Below are 15,803 nucleotides of genomic sequence, written 5' to 3'. Positions count from 1 at the left end.
CTACATCCGTGATTCCTCTGACACCTTACGTCACATCAACAATTTCCAGTTCCCTGGCCCCAACCGCTTCCTCTTCACCATGGATGTCCAATCCCTCTACACCTCCATCCCCCACCAGGATGGTCTGAGGGCCCTTAGCTTCTTCCTTGAACAGAGGCCCCAACAATCCCCATCCACCACTACTCTCTTCCGTCTGGCTGAACTTGTTCTCACACTGAACAATTTCTCCTTTAACTCCTCTCACTTCCTCCAAATAAAAGGTGTGGCTATGGGTACCCGCATGGGCCCCAGCTATGCCTGTCTCTTTATGGGGTATGTGGAACATTCCTTGTTCCAGTCCTACTCCAGCCCCTTCCCACAACTCTTTCTCCGGTACATCGATGATTACTTCGGTGCTGCTTCATGCTCTCGTCGGGACCTGGAAAAATTTATTAATTTTGCTTCCAATCTCCACCCCTCCATCATCTTCACATGGTCCATCTCTGACACTTCTCTTCCCTTCCTTGACCTCTTTGTCTCAATTTCTGATGATAGACTGTCCACCAATATCCATTACAAGCCTACCGACTCCCACAGCTACCTCGACTACAGCTCCTCACACCCCGCTTCTTGTAAAGACTCCATCCCATTCTCTCAGTTCCTTCGCCTCCGTCGCATCTGTTCTGATGACGCTACCTTCAAAAACAGCTCCTCTGACATGTCCTCCTTCTTCCTTAACCGAGGTTTTCCATCCACGGTCGTTGACAGGGCCCTCAACCGTGTCCGGCCCATATCCCGTGCATCCTCCCTCACACCTTCTCCTCCTTCCCAGAAACATGATAGGGTCCCCCTTGTCCTCACTTATCACCCCACCAGCCTCTGCATTCAAAGGATCATCCTCCGCCATTTCCGCCAACTCCAGCATGATGCCACCACCAAACACATCTTCCCTTCACCCCCCCTGACGGCATTCCGTAGGGATCGTTCCCTCCGGGACACCCTGGTCCACTCCTCCATCACCCCCTACTCCTCAACCCCCACTTATGGCACCTCCCCATGCCCACGCAGAAGATGCAACACCTGCCCCTTCACTTCCTCTCTCCTCACCGTCCAAGGGCCCAAACACTCCTTTCAAGTGAAGCAGCATTTCACTTGCATTTCCCCTAACTTAGTCTACTGCATTTGTTGCTCCCAATACGGTCTCCTCTACATTGGAGAGACCAAACGCAAACTGGGCGACCGTTTTGCGGAACACCTGCGGTCTGTCCACAAGAAAGACCCAAACCTCCCTGTCGCTTGCCATTTTAACACTCCACCCTGTTCTCTTGCCCACATGTCTGTCCTTGGCTTGCTGCATTGTTCCAGTGAAGCCCAACGCAAACTGGAGGAACAGCACCTCATCTTCCGACTAGGCACTTTACAGCCTTCTGGGCTGAATATTGAATTCAACAACTTTAGATCTTAAACTCCCCCTCCCCCCATCCCCACCCCGTTTCTTCCACCCCCCCCTTTCTTTTTTCAATAATTTATATAGATTCTTCTTTCCCCACCTATTTCCATTATTTTTAAATCTAAACTAAAACCTTGTTAGTCTTTCCACCCCACCCCCACTAGAGCTGTACTTTGAATATCCTGTCTTCCATTCTTAATTAGCACTTTTCTCAGACAAATGTCACCACCTTCGACACCTCTTTGACCCTTTTGTCTGTGACATCTTTTGATTATCTGCTCATCTCCACAATCACCACACCCTCAATGTGTCTCTCCCCCCCCCCCCCCCCCACCTTAAACCAATTTATATTTCTCCCTTCTTCTAACTATGCTTCAGTTCTGCCGAAGGGCCATGAAGGCTCGAAACGTTAACTGATTTCTTCTCCGCCGATGCTGCCAGACCTGCTGAGTTTTTCCAGGTAATTCTGTTTTTGTAATCAAAACAATAATATGGGCAGAACTTCTAATTATAGCACAGATGTTATTTCAGACATAGCAGTCCATAAACCCCCAAAAATTCCAAAAGACCAGTTCAAACATAACCAGGGTTATACTCAGCCTCATCTTGGGTTATAGTTTTTTTTAAATAATCAGGACATCAAATGCTACTTTATCCAATTATTTGTATTAGCTCTTACTTGAACGTTGTTTTCTGCTTTGTTCAATGCTCCTTGAAACTGTTCGCATTTATTCCTCATTTGATTAGCATCCTCCTGAGTGATCTGCAATTCTGTCTGCAGCTTATCAAGTGCCTTTTTCAAAGTAGTCTCTTGGATTTGAAATTCTATCTTTAGCTGAGATTCCCTCTGTTTCCATTGAAGCATGTTTTCCGATGTCTGTTGAGATTTTAAGCCTTCAATCTCATGTTTGTAAAAGGCTTGAGCTTTGCTCAATTTAGCTTCAAATTCTTCCACTAGCTTTTGCTTTTCAAGTGTAAGTTCTTTAATTTTATTGTTCGTTGCAATTAGTTCATCTTTGAGCAGCTGTTGTAATTTCTCCTGTTGTTTACTTGAAGTTTCATGCTGATTGCGATGAGTCCTTAAAAGATTCTGGATCTCTAGCTTGTGGGCCGCCTGCAGATCTTCCAAAGTTTGTTGTTTATTCTGTCCAAACTGGGACTCTAACTGGATAAACTGTTGTAACTTATCATCAAAGTTTTCCTTAATTTCCTGGATATTTCTAGACATAATCGCAACACCTTGCGTTTGATGGGTCTCTGTAGCAAACTGCATATCTTCAACATGCTGCTTATAAGCCTCAAATTCTGCTAGTGCTTGCTGTTTCATCTGTTCGTGCTGTTCCAGAGATTCTTCCAAAGACTGAATTTTCTTCCGTAGCTCTACTTCCTCGTTGATTTTACCCTTATACTGAAGAATCCTGTCCTTTGTTTCATCAAAAATTTGCTGTATTTCTTCCTCATGCGCCTCTTTGAGTGCCTGGATAGCAGCCTCATGTTCATCATTTTTAGTATTTAAAGCATAGATCACCTGCAAAAAAAAAAAAATGATATACATTACACTAATGGAACAGTCATAACAGTGTTCATGTCAAGAAAGAGGATTTGTTATTTTTTGTAAGGGTTTTTATACAATACAACATAATAGTTCATATAAGTAGAAAAATGTTTACTCGTTTATGAATAAGAGTAAAGATCTGCCTTCTGGAGAAGTGTCATAGCCCTGAACTTGAAACTTTCTTTAGCTTCTCTTCTATCTCTCCTCTCCAAGCTCATCTGATCCATGTGACCCACCTCCTGCACTCTCAACCCCATTTCCACTAAACTGTTGATCATCCAACTTCCCTTCCTCATTCTCATGTTAATTATGTTGAAAATGGTTCCCTTTCCTTTGATACTGTCCAGCACCCTTTCAAATCTGCAGTCATCAATCTGCTCCTCAAAAAATCCAGCCTTCACCTCCCAAGCAACTGCCCTACATCCAACCTCCATTTCCTTTCCAAAGTCCTTGAATATGTTGTTGCCTCATATATCCATGCACCTGCAACTCCTTATTTGAATGTTATCTATCAGATTTTTATCCCAGGCACAGCACTGAAATCAGATGACATTCGTTGTGGCTGTCACCATGGCACAGTTTGCCTTTTTGACCTGTATGCAACCTTTAACATGTTTCACCCTACCATCCTCTACCAACACCTTTCCTCCATTATCTAGGTCAATGGGACTGCACTTGCCCGGTTCAATTCTACAAATTAAGGCCATAGAATATTTTGGTTTTTCCTTCCACTCTCCCTTCATTACCTCTGGAGTTCCCACCCCGCCCTCCCCTCCCCATCTCCCTCCCACCCTCCAGGGATTTATCTTGGCCCCTCTTCTATTTCTCATCTACACGCTTCCCTTTAGGCTTATTAGTTTTATTATTCCATCCATTTCTTATTTTACAGTTTTGAAAAAGGATCTGCTCAGAAACATCAACTAGTTTGTTCTCTCCATAGATATTGTCTGACCCTGTTTGGCATCTTCTTCTCCATACTCCTGATGTTTGCTTTCCCTGTAGATAATGAAGGAGTTTACTGGCTTACTAGGCTAGATGGCAAGCTCTACAATATATCAAGATTTAAAGCGGGATCTTCCAGTCCCACTGATGTGAATGCAGATTTCAATGGCTTGCCGGCCCTGCCGCAGGGAACCAGCCACTGTGGTTTGTTTCGGGGGGGGGGGGGGCATCGTGTCCTGGGAATCACCAGCTAATGACAGAGAAACGTGGTGACATCTCCTGTGGCCTGGCGTGCACCACCACGATGGCCAGTGGCTACAGCAACTTGGCAACTGACGCCAACACCAAAAACAACAACCCACAATGACACTTGGTAGCTTCAGATGCAGCACTTGTGGCAGAACCTGCCCCTCAAGGGCTGACCTCTACAGCCTGCAGCAAAGGTGCACCATATGAAGACACTCCATCTGAAACGGATTTGTTTGCTATTTGCCCATTATCTTTTGCAGATGGAAGGATGCAGGAATAGAACAACTCATCCAGCTTACACTGTCATCTAAATCTTCTTCAAGCCCTGAACTGATCACTGTTTTAAAGTCAGATAAGATACTACAAAGAAAGTTTAACAGAGATTACGCCTGGACTGATCAACAGCAAATGAGGTTTAATATAGATAAGTGCAAGCTCCAGATTATAAAAGTAAAACAATGGGCAGGATTTTCCCTCCCCATCGGGGGCGAAGTTGAAGGGCAGGCGCATTTCCAATCGGTGCCCCCAATTGGGGGCACGGCACCATTTTACGTGGGGAGGCCGATTAAGGCCCGCCCAGCACGACGTCTGCACAGAAGCTCTATGCGCTCCCTGTGCAGGCAGGGGGGGGGCGGTGGAATTCCCAAAATCGATAGTGCGCTCTTCCGCGCATGTGCACAAAAGAGCACACTCATCTCCCTGAGGCTAAGTGCTGCCTCAGGGAGGTCGGCTGTTCTGTGATAAATATTAAGAATAGAAAAACAAAATTCCTGACATGTCCCCTCATGTGACATGAGTTGGGACATGTCCATACTTTTTACAAAAACTTTAATAACATTTTTTGAAACCTCATCCTGCCCGTGGATGAGGTTTCATGCTTTTTCTAATTTCTGCCAGGGCTCCTGGCCTGCCCACCAACCTGAAAGTTGGATGGGCAGGTCCATTAATTAGTTTAATTACTCTGTCGATGGCCTCAATTGGCCATTGACAGGTCGGCGGGCGCACTGCTGATTTTGCTGCACCCCTGCCTACCGGAAAATTTAAATGGGGCGCGATGGCGTTGGAAGTTCCGCCCGATGTCACCACGTGTCATTTTACGCATCAGCGAGCGGGCCCCGCCCTCCGCTCACCGACGGGAAAATCCTGCCCAATGCACTTCATGGGTGGGATTGAATTTATCAAGCAAGAAGCTGAGAAAGACTATGGGCAGAATTTTCTGCCTGTCGGGCAGGTGGGCCCAACCCAATCTCCATCGGGCAGGGAGCCGATCCCCGCCGGAGAAGCGGGCTGTGCTGCCATTTTACGTGGGCAGGCCAATTACGGCCCGCCCAGCGTGACGTCCGGTGGGAAGCGCTATGCGCTTCCTGTGCGGGCGGGGGGAGGGTTCCCCAAAAGCGAGAGTGCGCTCTTTCCACATGCGCACAAAAGAGTGCACATCTCCCTGAGGCTAAGTGCTGCCTCAGGGAGATCGCTTCCACCTTGAAAAATATTAAAAATAGAACAAAAGAAATTCCATAACATGTCCCCCTCATGTGACAATGTCACATGAGATGGGACATGTTCATAATTTACATAATAACTCTATTAAAATTTTTGACACCCTGCATGAAACCTCATCCCGCCGGTGGATGAGGTTTCATGTTTTTTCTATTGCCCGCCGGGGCTCCTGGCCTGCCCGCCAACCTTAAGGTTGGACGGGCAGGTCCTTTAATTGTTTAAATGATCCTGTCAATGGCCTCACTTGGCAATTGACAGGTCGGCAGGCCCGCAGCTGATTTTGCTGCGGGCCCACCTTCCTGAAAATTTAAATGGTGCGGGATAACGTCAGGGGTTCTGGCAGACGTCATCCCGCGTCATTTTACACATCGGCAAGCGGGCCCCGCCCCCTGCTCGCCAACGGCAAAATTCTGCCCTATGAGTTTAATCACTTATTATACATGAACAGCATGTGAAGGCAATAAACAAAGCACGTAGCATGCTGGATTATGTTGCCAAGTAAGGTCACAACCAGAGTACTCTACAGTTCTAGTCACATCTTTTCCAGGTATGATCGTGTAATGCTTGTGTTACTGGACTAGTAATCTAGAGGACTGGAGCAATAATTCAGAAAATATGAGGGCAAATGCCAGTTTGAGAGTTTAGTTTCTGTTATAAATATTGGAAATAAAAAAGCTGGAACAGGCCTCACCACATACATTAGTGTCTAACCAGAATTTCAAATTAAGGTGAGAGAAAGGGACTGCAAAGTTTCGAATTGAATGATGGTGGATGCTTGTCAAGTGAATACATATGTATTGTGCATTGTATTGTCTATAAAGCATTTTCTACTAAAATTAGTGCATCTGGCTAAAAAGGTGCTGCTGAAGCCACACCTGTGGCGAGCATTCATGCTCCTCTTTTCCCACTAAAATCAAAGAAAACAAATATGTCAATTTCTCATATGGCCTATGGTGGTCAGATAACTAACTTTAAACAGGCGACTAGTAAGTAGTGACCTGCAACACAAAACTACAATCAAAAATACTTGCCCATACTGATTTACATTTCTCTTATCATTATATTAATAAATGCATGAAAAGTTAAAGTACACATGCATATGCAATGCAAATGAATATTAAGATAACATGTCCAACAACGGTGCCTATTACTGAATTTTATTTAAAGTCGATGTTGTGACAGCGCTCCTACATTGTTGGATAGCACGTTCTGGAATTTTGACCCCACAACAATGAAGAAACATCCATATATATTCCAGTCAGCACTGCATATGATTTGGTGAGGAAATTGGTGTTCCCAGGCATTTGGGAATTGCATCTGGCCCCCTGCATTTCTAGGTAGCATTTCCAACTCTGGTTTGACACATGAAAAGAGATTTAATCATGTGATATGTGATCACATGGCATTCAGTCACGTGCTTAAGCATAGAGTAGTCTCATGGAATCAGGTCAAACATGGGCAAGGAAACCCCCAACTGATTACCACATACCACCTTCCCCCAACTGCTGAATCAGTGCTCCTCCATGTTGAACACCGCTTGAAGGAAGCACTGAGGGTGGCAAGGGCGCAGAATGTACTCTGGGTGGGGGACTTCAATGTCCATCACCAAGAGTGATGATAGCATGACTACTGACCAAGCTGGCAGAGACCTTAAGGACATAGCTGCTAGGCTGGGTCTGCAGCAGGTGGTGAGGGAACCAGGACAGAAAAACATGCTTGACCTCATCCTCACCAACTTACCTGTCACGGATGCATCTGTCCATGACAGTATCAGTCGAGGTGACCACCGCACAGTCGTTGTGGAGACGAAGTCCCGCTTTCACATTGAGTATACGCTCCATCGAGTTGTGTTGCACTACCACCGTGCTAAATGGGATAGATTTCAAACAGATCTAGCAACTCAAGACTGGGCATCTGTGGGCCATCAGCAGCAGCAGCAGGATTATACTCAAATATAATCTGTAACCAAATGTCCCGGCATATCCCCCAAAATACAATCTGTAACCTCATGGTCCGGCATATCGCCCACTCGACCATTATCATCAAGTCAGGGGATCAATCCTGGTTCAATGAAGAGTGAAGGAGGGCATGCCAGGAGCAGCAACAGGCATACCTAAAACTGAGGTGTCAACTTGGTGAAGATATAACACAGGACTATGTGCGTGCCAAACAGCATAAGCAGCAGGTGACAGAGCTAAGCAATCCCACAACCAACAGAGCAGATTTAAGCTCTGCAGTTCTGCCACATCCAGTCATGAATGGTGGTGGACTATTAAAGAACTCACTGGAGGAGGAGGCTCCACAAATATCATTGATGGGGGAGCCCAGCACATCAGTGCAAAAGATAAGATTGAAGCATTTGCTACAATCTTCAGCCAGAAGTGCCAAGTGGATGATCCATCTTGGCCTCCTCCAGAGGTCCCCAGCATCACAAATGCCACTCTTAGAACCATAGAAAAGTTACAGCACAGGAGGAGGCCATTCGGCCCATCTTGTCCATGCCAGCCAGAGGATACCCAAGTGCCCTTTCTAATCCCACCTTCCTGCACCCGGCCCATAGCCCTGCAGCTTACAGCACTTAAGGTGCAGATCCAGGTACTTCTGAAAAGAGTTTAGAGTTTCTGCCTCTACCACCAACTTGGGCAGCGAATTCCAGACACGCACTACCCTCTGCGTAAAAAAGTTCTTCATCATGAACCCCCTACACCTTCTGCCATTTATCTTGAATCTATGCCCCCTGGTTCTAGAATTCTCCACCAAGGGAAACAATTTTATCCTATCCGCTATCTATTCCCCCCATAATTTTGTACACCTCAATCAAGTCACCTCTCAGCCTTCTTTGTTCTTAGGAAAATAACCCCAATTTATCCAATCTCTCCTCGTAGCTACACTTTTCTAACCCTGGCAACATTCTTGTAAGCCTCCTCTGCACTCTCTCCAGAGCTATTACGTCCTTCCTGTAATGTGGTGACCAGAACTACACACAATACTCCAGTTGTGGCCTCACCAGTGTTTTATACAATTCCAACATTATATCCTTACTTTTATATTCTATACCTCTGCCAATGAAGGAGAGCATTCCATATGCCTTCTTTGCAACCTTGTCTACTTGAACTGCTGCCTTCAGGGACCTGTGTAATTGTACACCAAGATCTCTCACTTCATCTACCCCTCTTAATATATTCCCATTTATTGTGTAATCCCTGTAACTGTTTGAACTCCTTAAATGTATGACCTCACACTTCTCTATGTTAAAATCCATCTGCCACTTTACCGCCCACTCCACCAACCCCATCTATATCATTTTGGAGATTATGGTTATCCTCTACACTATACACTACTCGGCCAATCTTTGTGTCATCTGCAAATTTCCCAATCGTGCCCCCCAAGTTCACGTCCAAATCGTTAATATGTAACACAAACAGCAAGGGTCCCAACACCGAGCCCTGTGGAACACCACTTGAGACAACTTTCCATTCACAAGGGCATCCATCAACCATTACCCTTTGTTTCTTGTTACAAAGCCAACCTTTTATCCAGTTTGCCACATTACCCTGAATCCCATGGGCTTTTACTTTCCTGACCAATCTGCCATGCCTTACTAAAATCTATGTGCTACCATCCACTGCACTACCTTCATCAACCCTTCTTGTCACTTCCTCAAAGAATTCAATCAAATTTGTGAGGCAAGACTTTCCTTTAACAAATCCATGCTGGCCATCCCTGACTAGTCAATGCCTTTCCACATGACACGAATCCTATCTCTCAGGACTGATTCTACTAATTTGCTCACCACCGATGTAAGACTAACTGGCCTATAATTGTTTGACATTTCCTTTGATCCCTTGTTAAACAATGGAACTACATTTGCATTTCTCCAGTCCTCCGGTACCTCGCCTGTATCTAGTGAAGATTGGAAAATCATCCTCAGGGCATCAGCTATCTCCTCTCTGACTTCCTTCAGCAGCCTCGGAAACAATCTATCTGGCCCTGGTGACTTATCAACTTTCAAGGATTTCAACCCTTCGATTACTTCCTCTCTCTTTATGACTATCCCATCCAATATCTTGCAGTGTTCCTCCTGGACTACTATGTCTACATCCTCCCTTTCCTTTGTAAACACGGAGACAAAATATTAATTCAAAAACCTTCCCACAGCCTTTGCATCTACACACAAGTTTCCATCTTCATCTCTAAGAGGTCCTACTTTTTCCTTAACTAACCTTTTAGCATTAATGTATTGGTAAAACATCTTTGGGTTATCTTTAACTTTACTTGCTAATCTTTTTTCATGCCCTCTCTTTGATTTCCTTATTTCCTTTTTTATTTTGTCCCTGCACTTCCTATATTTGTCTAGGCTATCTGCAGTGCTTAGTTCTTTGTGCCTATCGTATGCTTTCTTTTTCTGTTTGATCTTCCCCTGTATTCCTCTAGACAACCAGGGGTGTCTAGGTTTGGCAGTACCACTCTTATTTTTGTAGGGAACATATCTACTTTGTACAATTAGGATCTTGCTTTTTAGTGCGTCCCACTGGTTTTCCACTGTCTTATCCTCCAGCAGTGCTGTACAGTCCACCTCAGCCAAGTCCCTTCTCATTTCTGCAAAATTTGCCTTCCCCCAGTTCAAGACTTTTCAAGACAGTTCAAGACACTTCCTCCTACCTCCCCTGGACCATGATCCCACCAGTGAACATCAAGCCATTGTTTCCAGGACTGCCACTGACCTCATCTCCTCTGGAGATCTTCCTTCCACAGCTTCCAACCTCATAGTCTCCCAACCTCGGACGGCCCGCTTCTACCTCCTACCCAAAATCCACAAACAGAACTGTCCCAGCAGACAGATCGTGTCAGCCTGTTCCTGCCCCACGGAACTCATCTCTTGCTATCTTGACTCCATTCTCTCTCCCCTTGTCCAGTCCCTTCCCACCTACATCCGTGATTCCTCTGACATCCTACATCATATCAACAATTTCCAGTTCCCTGGCTCCAACCGCCTCCTCTTCACCATGGGCGTCCAATCCCTCTACACCTCCATCCCCCACCGAGATGGTCTGATGGCTCTCCGCTTCTTCCTCAAACAGAGGCCCGAACAATCCCCATCCACCACTACTCTCCTCCATCTGGCTGAACTTGTTCTCTCACTGAACAATTTCTCCTTAAACTCCTCTCACTTCCTCCAAATAAAAGGTGGGGCTATGGGTACCCGCATGGGCCCCAGTTATGCCTCTCTCTTTATGGGGTATGTGGAACATTCCTCGTTCCAGTCCTACTCCGGCCCCCTCCCACAACTCTTTTTCCGGTACATGGATGATTGCTTCGGTGCTGCTTCATGCTCTCGTCTGGGCCTGGAAAAATTTATTAATTTTGCTTCCAATTTCCACCCCTCCATCATTTTCACATGGTCTATCTCTGACACTTCCCTTCCCTTCCTTGACCTCTCTGTCTCAATTTCTGATGATAGACTGTCCACCAATATCCATTACAAGCCTACCGACTCCCACTGCTACCTCGGCTACAGCTCCTCACACCCACTTCCTGTAAGGACTCCATCCCATTCTCTCAGTTCCTTCGCCTCCGTCACATCTGTTCTGATGATGCCACTTTCAAAAACAGTTCCTCTGACATGTCTGCCTTCTTCCTTAACCGAGGTTTTCCACCCACGGTGGTTGACAGGGCCCTCAACCGTGTCCGGCCCATCTCCCACGCATCCGCCCTCACACCTTCCTCTCCCTTCCAGAACCATGATAGGGTCCACCTTGTTCTCACTTATCACGCCACCAACCTCTGCAATCAAAGGATCATCCTCCGCCATTTCCGCCAACTCCAGCATGATGCCACCACCAAACACATCTTCCCTTCACCCCCTCGGGGGCATTCTACAGGGATCATTCCCTCCGGGACACCCTGGTCCACTCCTCCATCACACCCTACACCTCAACCCCCTCCCACGGCACCTTCCCATGCAACCGCAGAAGGTGCAGCACCTGCCCCTTAACTTCCCCTCTCCTCACCGTCCAAGGGCCCAAACACTCCTTTCAAGTGACGCAGCATTTCACTTGCACTTCCCTCAATTTAGTCTACTGCATTCGCTGCTCCCAATGCGGTTTCCTCTACATTGGAGAGACCAAACGCAGACTGGGTGACCACTTTGCGGAACACCTTCGGTCTGTCCGCAAGCATGACCCAGACCTCCCTGTCGCTTGCCATTTCAAAACTCCACCCTGCTCTCATGCCCACATGTCCGTCCTTGGCCTGCTGCATCGTTCCAGTGAAGCTCAACGCAAACTGGAGGAACAGCACCTCATCTTTCGACTAGGCACTTTACAGCCTTCTGGACTGAATATTGAGTTCAACAATTTTAGATCATGAACTCTCTCCTCCATCCCCACCCCCTTTCAAATCCCCCTTTTTTCCAATAATTTATATAGATTTTTCTTTTCCCACCTATTTCCATTATTTTTAAATGTATTTCCATCCATTGTTTTATCTCTACCTTTTAGCCTATTTTGATCCCTTTCCCCCCACCCCACCCCCACTAGGGCTATCTGTACCTTGCTCGTCCTGCTTTCTACCCTTAATGTCACCTATTAGCACAACCCTTAGATAATATTACTACCTTCAACACCTCTTTGTCGTTTTGTCCATGGCATCTTTTGGCAATCTCCACCTATCACTGGCCCTCTATCCAGCTCTAACTGTCCCACCCCCCTTAAACCAGCTTATATATCACCTCTTTTCTATTTTTCCTTAGTTCTGTTGAAGAGTCATATGGACTCGAAACGTTAACTGTGTTCATCTCCGCAGATGCTGTCAGACCTGCTGAGTTTTTCCAGGTATTTTTATTTTTGTTCAAGACTTTTACTCCTGCCTTATCTCTGTCCTTTTCCATGGTAATGCTAAATCTAACTGAATTGTGATCACTGTCCCCGATATGGTCACCAACTGTCACTTCGCCCACTTGTCCTTCTTTGTTCCCCAAGACTAGGTCTAGAATTGTATCTCCTCGCGTTGGGTTTGTCACTAATTGGTTGAAAAAAATTTCCTGGACACACTGCATGAATTTTTCTCCCTCAGTGCCCCTTATTTTGTTTGAATCCCAGTTGATATTAGGATAGTTGAAGTCTCCTACTATTATTGCCCTCTTGTTCTTACAAGCAGAAATTTGCCTACATATTTGCTCTTCTATCTCCCTTTCACTATTTGGGGTTCTGTAGTATACTCCCAGTAGTGTGACTGCCCCTTTTTTATTTCTAAGCTCAATCCATAAAGCCTCGTTTGTTGACCCATTTAGTATATTATCCCTTCTCACAACTGGAATTGATTCTTTAACCATTAGTGCTACCCCCCTCCTTTTTTATCTCCGACTCTATCGTGTCTGAAGACTCTATAACCAGGGATATTAAGCTGCCAGTTTTGTCCCCCCTTTAGCCAGGTCTCTGTTATAGCAATGACATCCTCCTGCCATGTGTCTACCTGTGCCCTTACTCATCTACCTTGTTTGTAATACTCCTTGCATTGAAGTATAAACAGTTTAACCCCGTCAATTTCCCTTGCTGGACACTTTGTAAACTTTGCTTCTTCCGTAACTCCATGTCTATCACAACATCCTTAGCTAATGTTCTACCTCCATTTTTCTGATCTGAATGTGACCTATCTGATCCTACTCCTGGGATCCCATCCCCCTGCCCCACTAGTTTAAATACTCCCCAACAGAACTAGCAAAAGCCCCTGCAAGGACACTGGTCCCAGCTCTGCCTGGGTGCAGCCTGTCCAGTTTGTACAGGTCCCACCTTCCCCAAAACCGGTCCCAGTGCTTCAAGAATCTGAATCCCTCCCAGCTACACCATCTCTCCAGCTGCGTGTTCATTTGGTCTATCCTCTTATTCCTGCTCTTGCTAGCACGTGGAACTGGGAGTAATCCTGAGATTACAACATTTGAGGTCCTGCAATTTAATTTATCTCCTGACTTCCTGTATTGAGCTTGCAGGTCCTCATCCCTTAGTTTACCTATGTCGTTGGTACCAACGCATACCACGACCACTGGCTGTTTACCTTCCCTCCCCAGAATGTCCTGCAGCCGCTCCATGACATTCTGGACCCTGGCACCAGGGAGACAACATACCATCCTTGATTCATGTTTGTGGCCACAGAAGCATCTGTCTGTGCCCCTAACTATTGAATCCCCTATCACTATAGCCCTGCCACTTGTTTTCCTCCTGCCCCTCTGAGCAGCAGAGCCACCCACAGTGCCGTGAACTTGGCTGTTGCTGCTTTCTCCTGAGAGGCCATCCCCCCAACAGTATCCAAAGCAGTATATCTGTTAGAGAGGGGGATGACCACAGGGGACTCCTGCACTACCTTCCTGAGTCTTTTACTGTTCTTGATGGTCACCCATTCCCTTTCTGCCTGTGTAATCTTCACCTACGGTGTGACCACCTCACTAAACATGCTATCCACGACTTGCTCAGCATCGCGGATGCTCCACAATGAGTCCACCCACAGCTCCAGCTCCGAAATCTGGTTAGCTAGAAGCTGCATTTGGACACACCTTCCGCACACATGGTCGCCAGGGACGCTAGAAGCGTCCGTCATTTCCCACATCCTGCAGGAGGAGCATATCACGGGTCTGAGTTCTCATGCCATGACGTCCCTCTCAATTAAGCTAGTTACTTCCTTAAAAAATACACTAGTTCGGGGCCTTATTTATGTTAGCTAGGAACCTTGTTTCTTGACTAATTATACTTGTACAGTACTACTCCATACTTTTTTTCTTAGCTCCTACCTCAGTATTAAGCAATGAATTTCTTTAATAGAAAAAAAAACTCACCAGGATTTAATCACCAATCAGCTGCTTTTTTTAAAATCCACTTTCAGAAGAGTGTCCCTCGCAGGTCTGATGCACTCCTGAAGGTACTGCCTCTCTCTCTTTTTTTTTGGTTTGAGGAGGAGGGGGGGATGGAAACACTACAGTAATGTAATGTTTGGGGTATTCCGTTCTTTGACAGTGGGTCCTCCTCAATCCCCTTCTGAGTTGCGGTGACTGCGCTGACTTCTCCCAGAATGCTTCTCAATCACTTCTCACTACCGCCCTCTGCTGGATGCTCTTCCTCCTGTTGAGGGCAAGGGTCCTTCTCCTCGATCCCTTTCTGAGTTGCGGTGACTGCGCTGACTTCTCCCAGAATGCTTCTCAGTCACTTCTCACTACCGCCCTCTTTTGGATGCTCTTCAGCCAAGTCAATTCACTCCATGTGATATCAATAAACGGCTGAAGGCACTGGATAGTGCAAAGGCTATGGGGCCTGACAATATTCTGCCAATAGTGCTAGATGTGCTCCAGAACTTGCCGCACCCCCGAGCCAAGCTGTACCAGTACAGCTACAACACTGGCATCTACCCGGCTATGTGGAAAATTGCCCAAGTATGTCCTGTACACAAAAAGCATGGACAAAAACAATCCGTCCAATTACCGCCCCATCAGTCTATTCTCCATCATCGGTAAAGAAATGGAAGGGGTCATCAACAGTGATATCAAGTGGCATTTGCTTAGCAATAGCCTGCTCACTGATGCCCAGTTTGGGTTCTGCCAGGGCCACTCGGCTCCTGACCTCATTCCAGCCTTGGTTCAAACATGGACAAAGAGCTGAACTCCTGAGGTGAGGTGGGAGTGACTGCAATTGACATCAAGGCAGTATTTGACCGAGTGTGGCATCAAGGAGCCCTAGCAAAACTGGAGTCAATGGGAATCAGGAAGAAAACTCTCCACTGTTTGAAGTCATACGTAGCATAAAGGAAGATGGTCATGGTTGTTTGAGGTCAGTATTCTCAGCTCCAGGACATCACTGCAGGAGTTCCTCAGGGTAGTGTCCTGGGCCCAGCCACCTTCAGCTGCTTTGTCAATGGCCTTCCTTCCATTATAAGGTCAGAAGTGGGGATGTTCGCTGATGATTGTACAATGTTCAGCACCATCCGTTAACTCCTCAGATACTGAAGCAGTCCATGTCCAAATGCAGCAAGACCTGGACAATATCCAGGCTTGGGCTGACAAGTGGCAAGTAACATTCGCACCACACAAGTGCCAGGCAATGAACATCTCCAACAAGAGAGAATCTAACCATCACCGCTTGATGTTCA

At 46.2% G+C, this 15,803-nt stretch overlaps 1 protein-coding gene across 6 annotated transcripts in view; it reads right to left on the bottom strand.

Annotated features, from left to right (window-relative positions):
* The window catches only part of fam184ab (family with sequence similarity 184 member Ab), a 237,960-nt gene that overhangs the window by 180,946 nt on the left and 41,211 nt on the right, over positions 1-15,803 (bottom strand). For all 6 annotated transcript variants that reach the window (XM_078542180.1, XM_078542182.1, XM_078542181.1 and 3 more), the window contains exon 2: positions 2,109-2,957. In XM_078542180.1, the coding sequence (XP_078398306.1) occupies positions 2,109-2,957 (849 nt within the window). The remainder of the gene's footprint in view (positions 1-2,108; positions 2,958-15,803) is intronic.

The sequence above is a fragment of the Cetorhinus maximus genome, chromosome 5 (genome assembly GCF_964194155.1).
Source record: "Cetorhinus maximus chromosome 5, sCetMax3.hap1.1, whole genome shotgun sequence".
Taxonomy (NCBI): Eukaryota; Metazoa; Chordata; class Chondrichthyes; order Lamniformes; family Cetorhinidae; genus Cetorhinus; species Cetorhinus maximus.
This window is presented reverse-complemented; position numbering and strand designations above follow the sequence as displayed.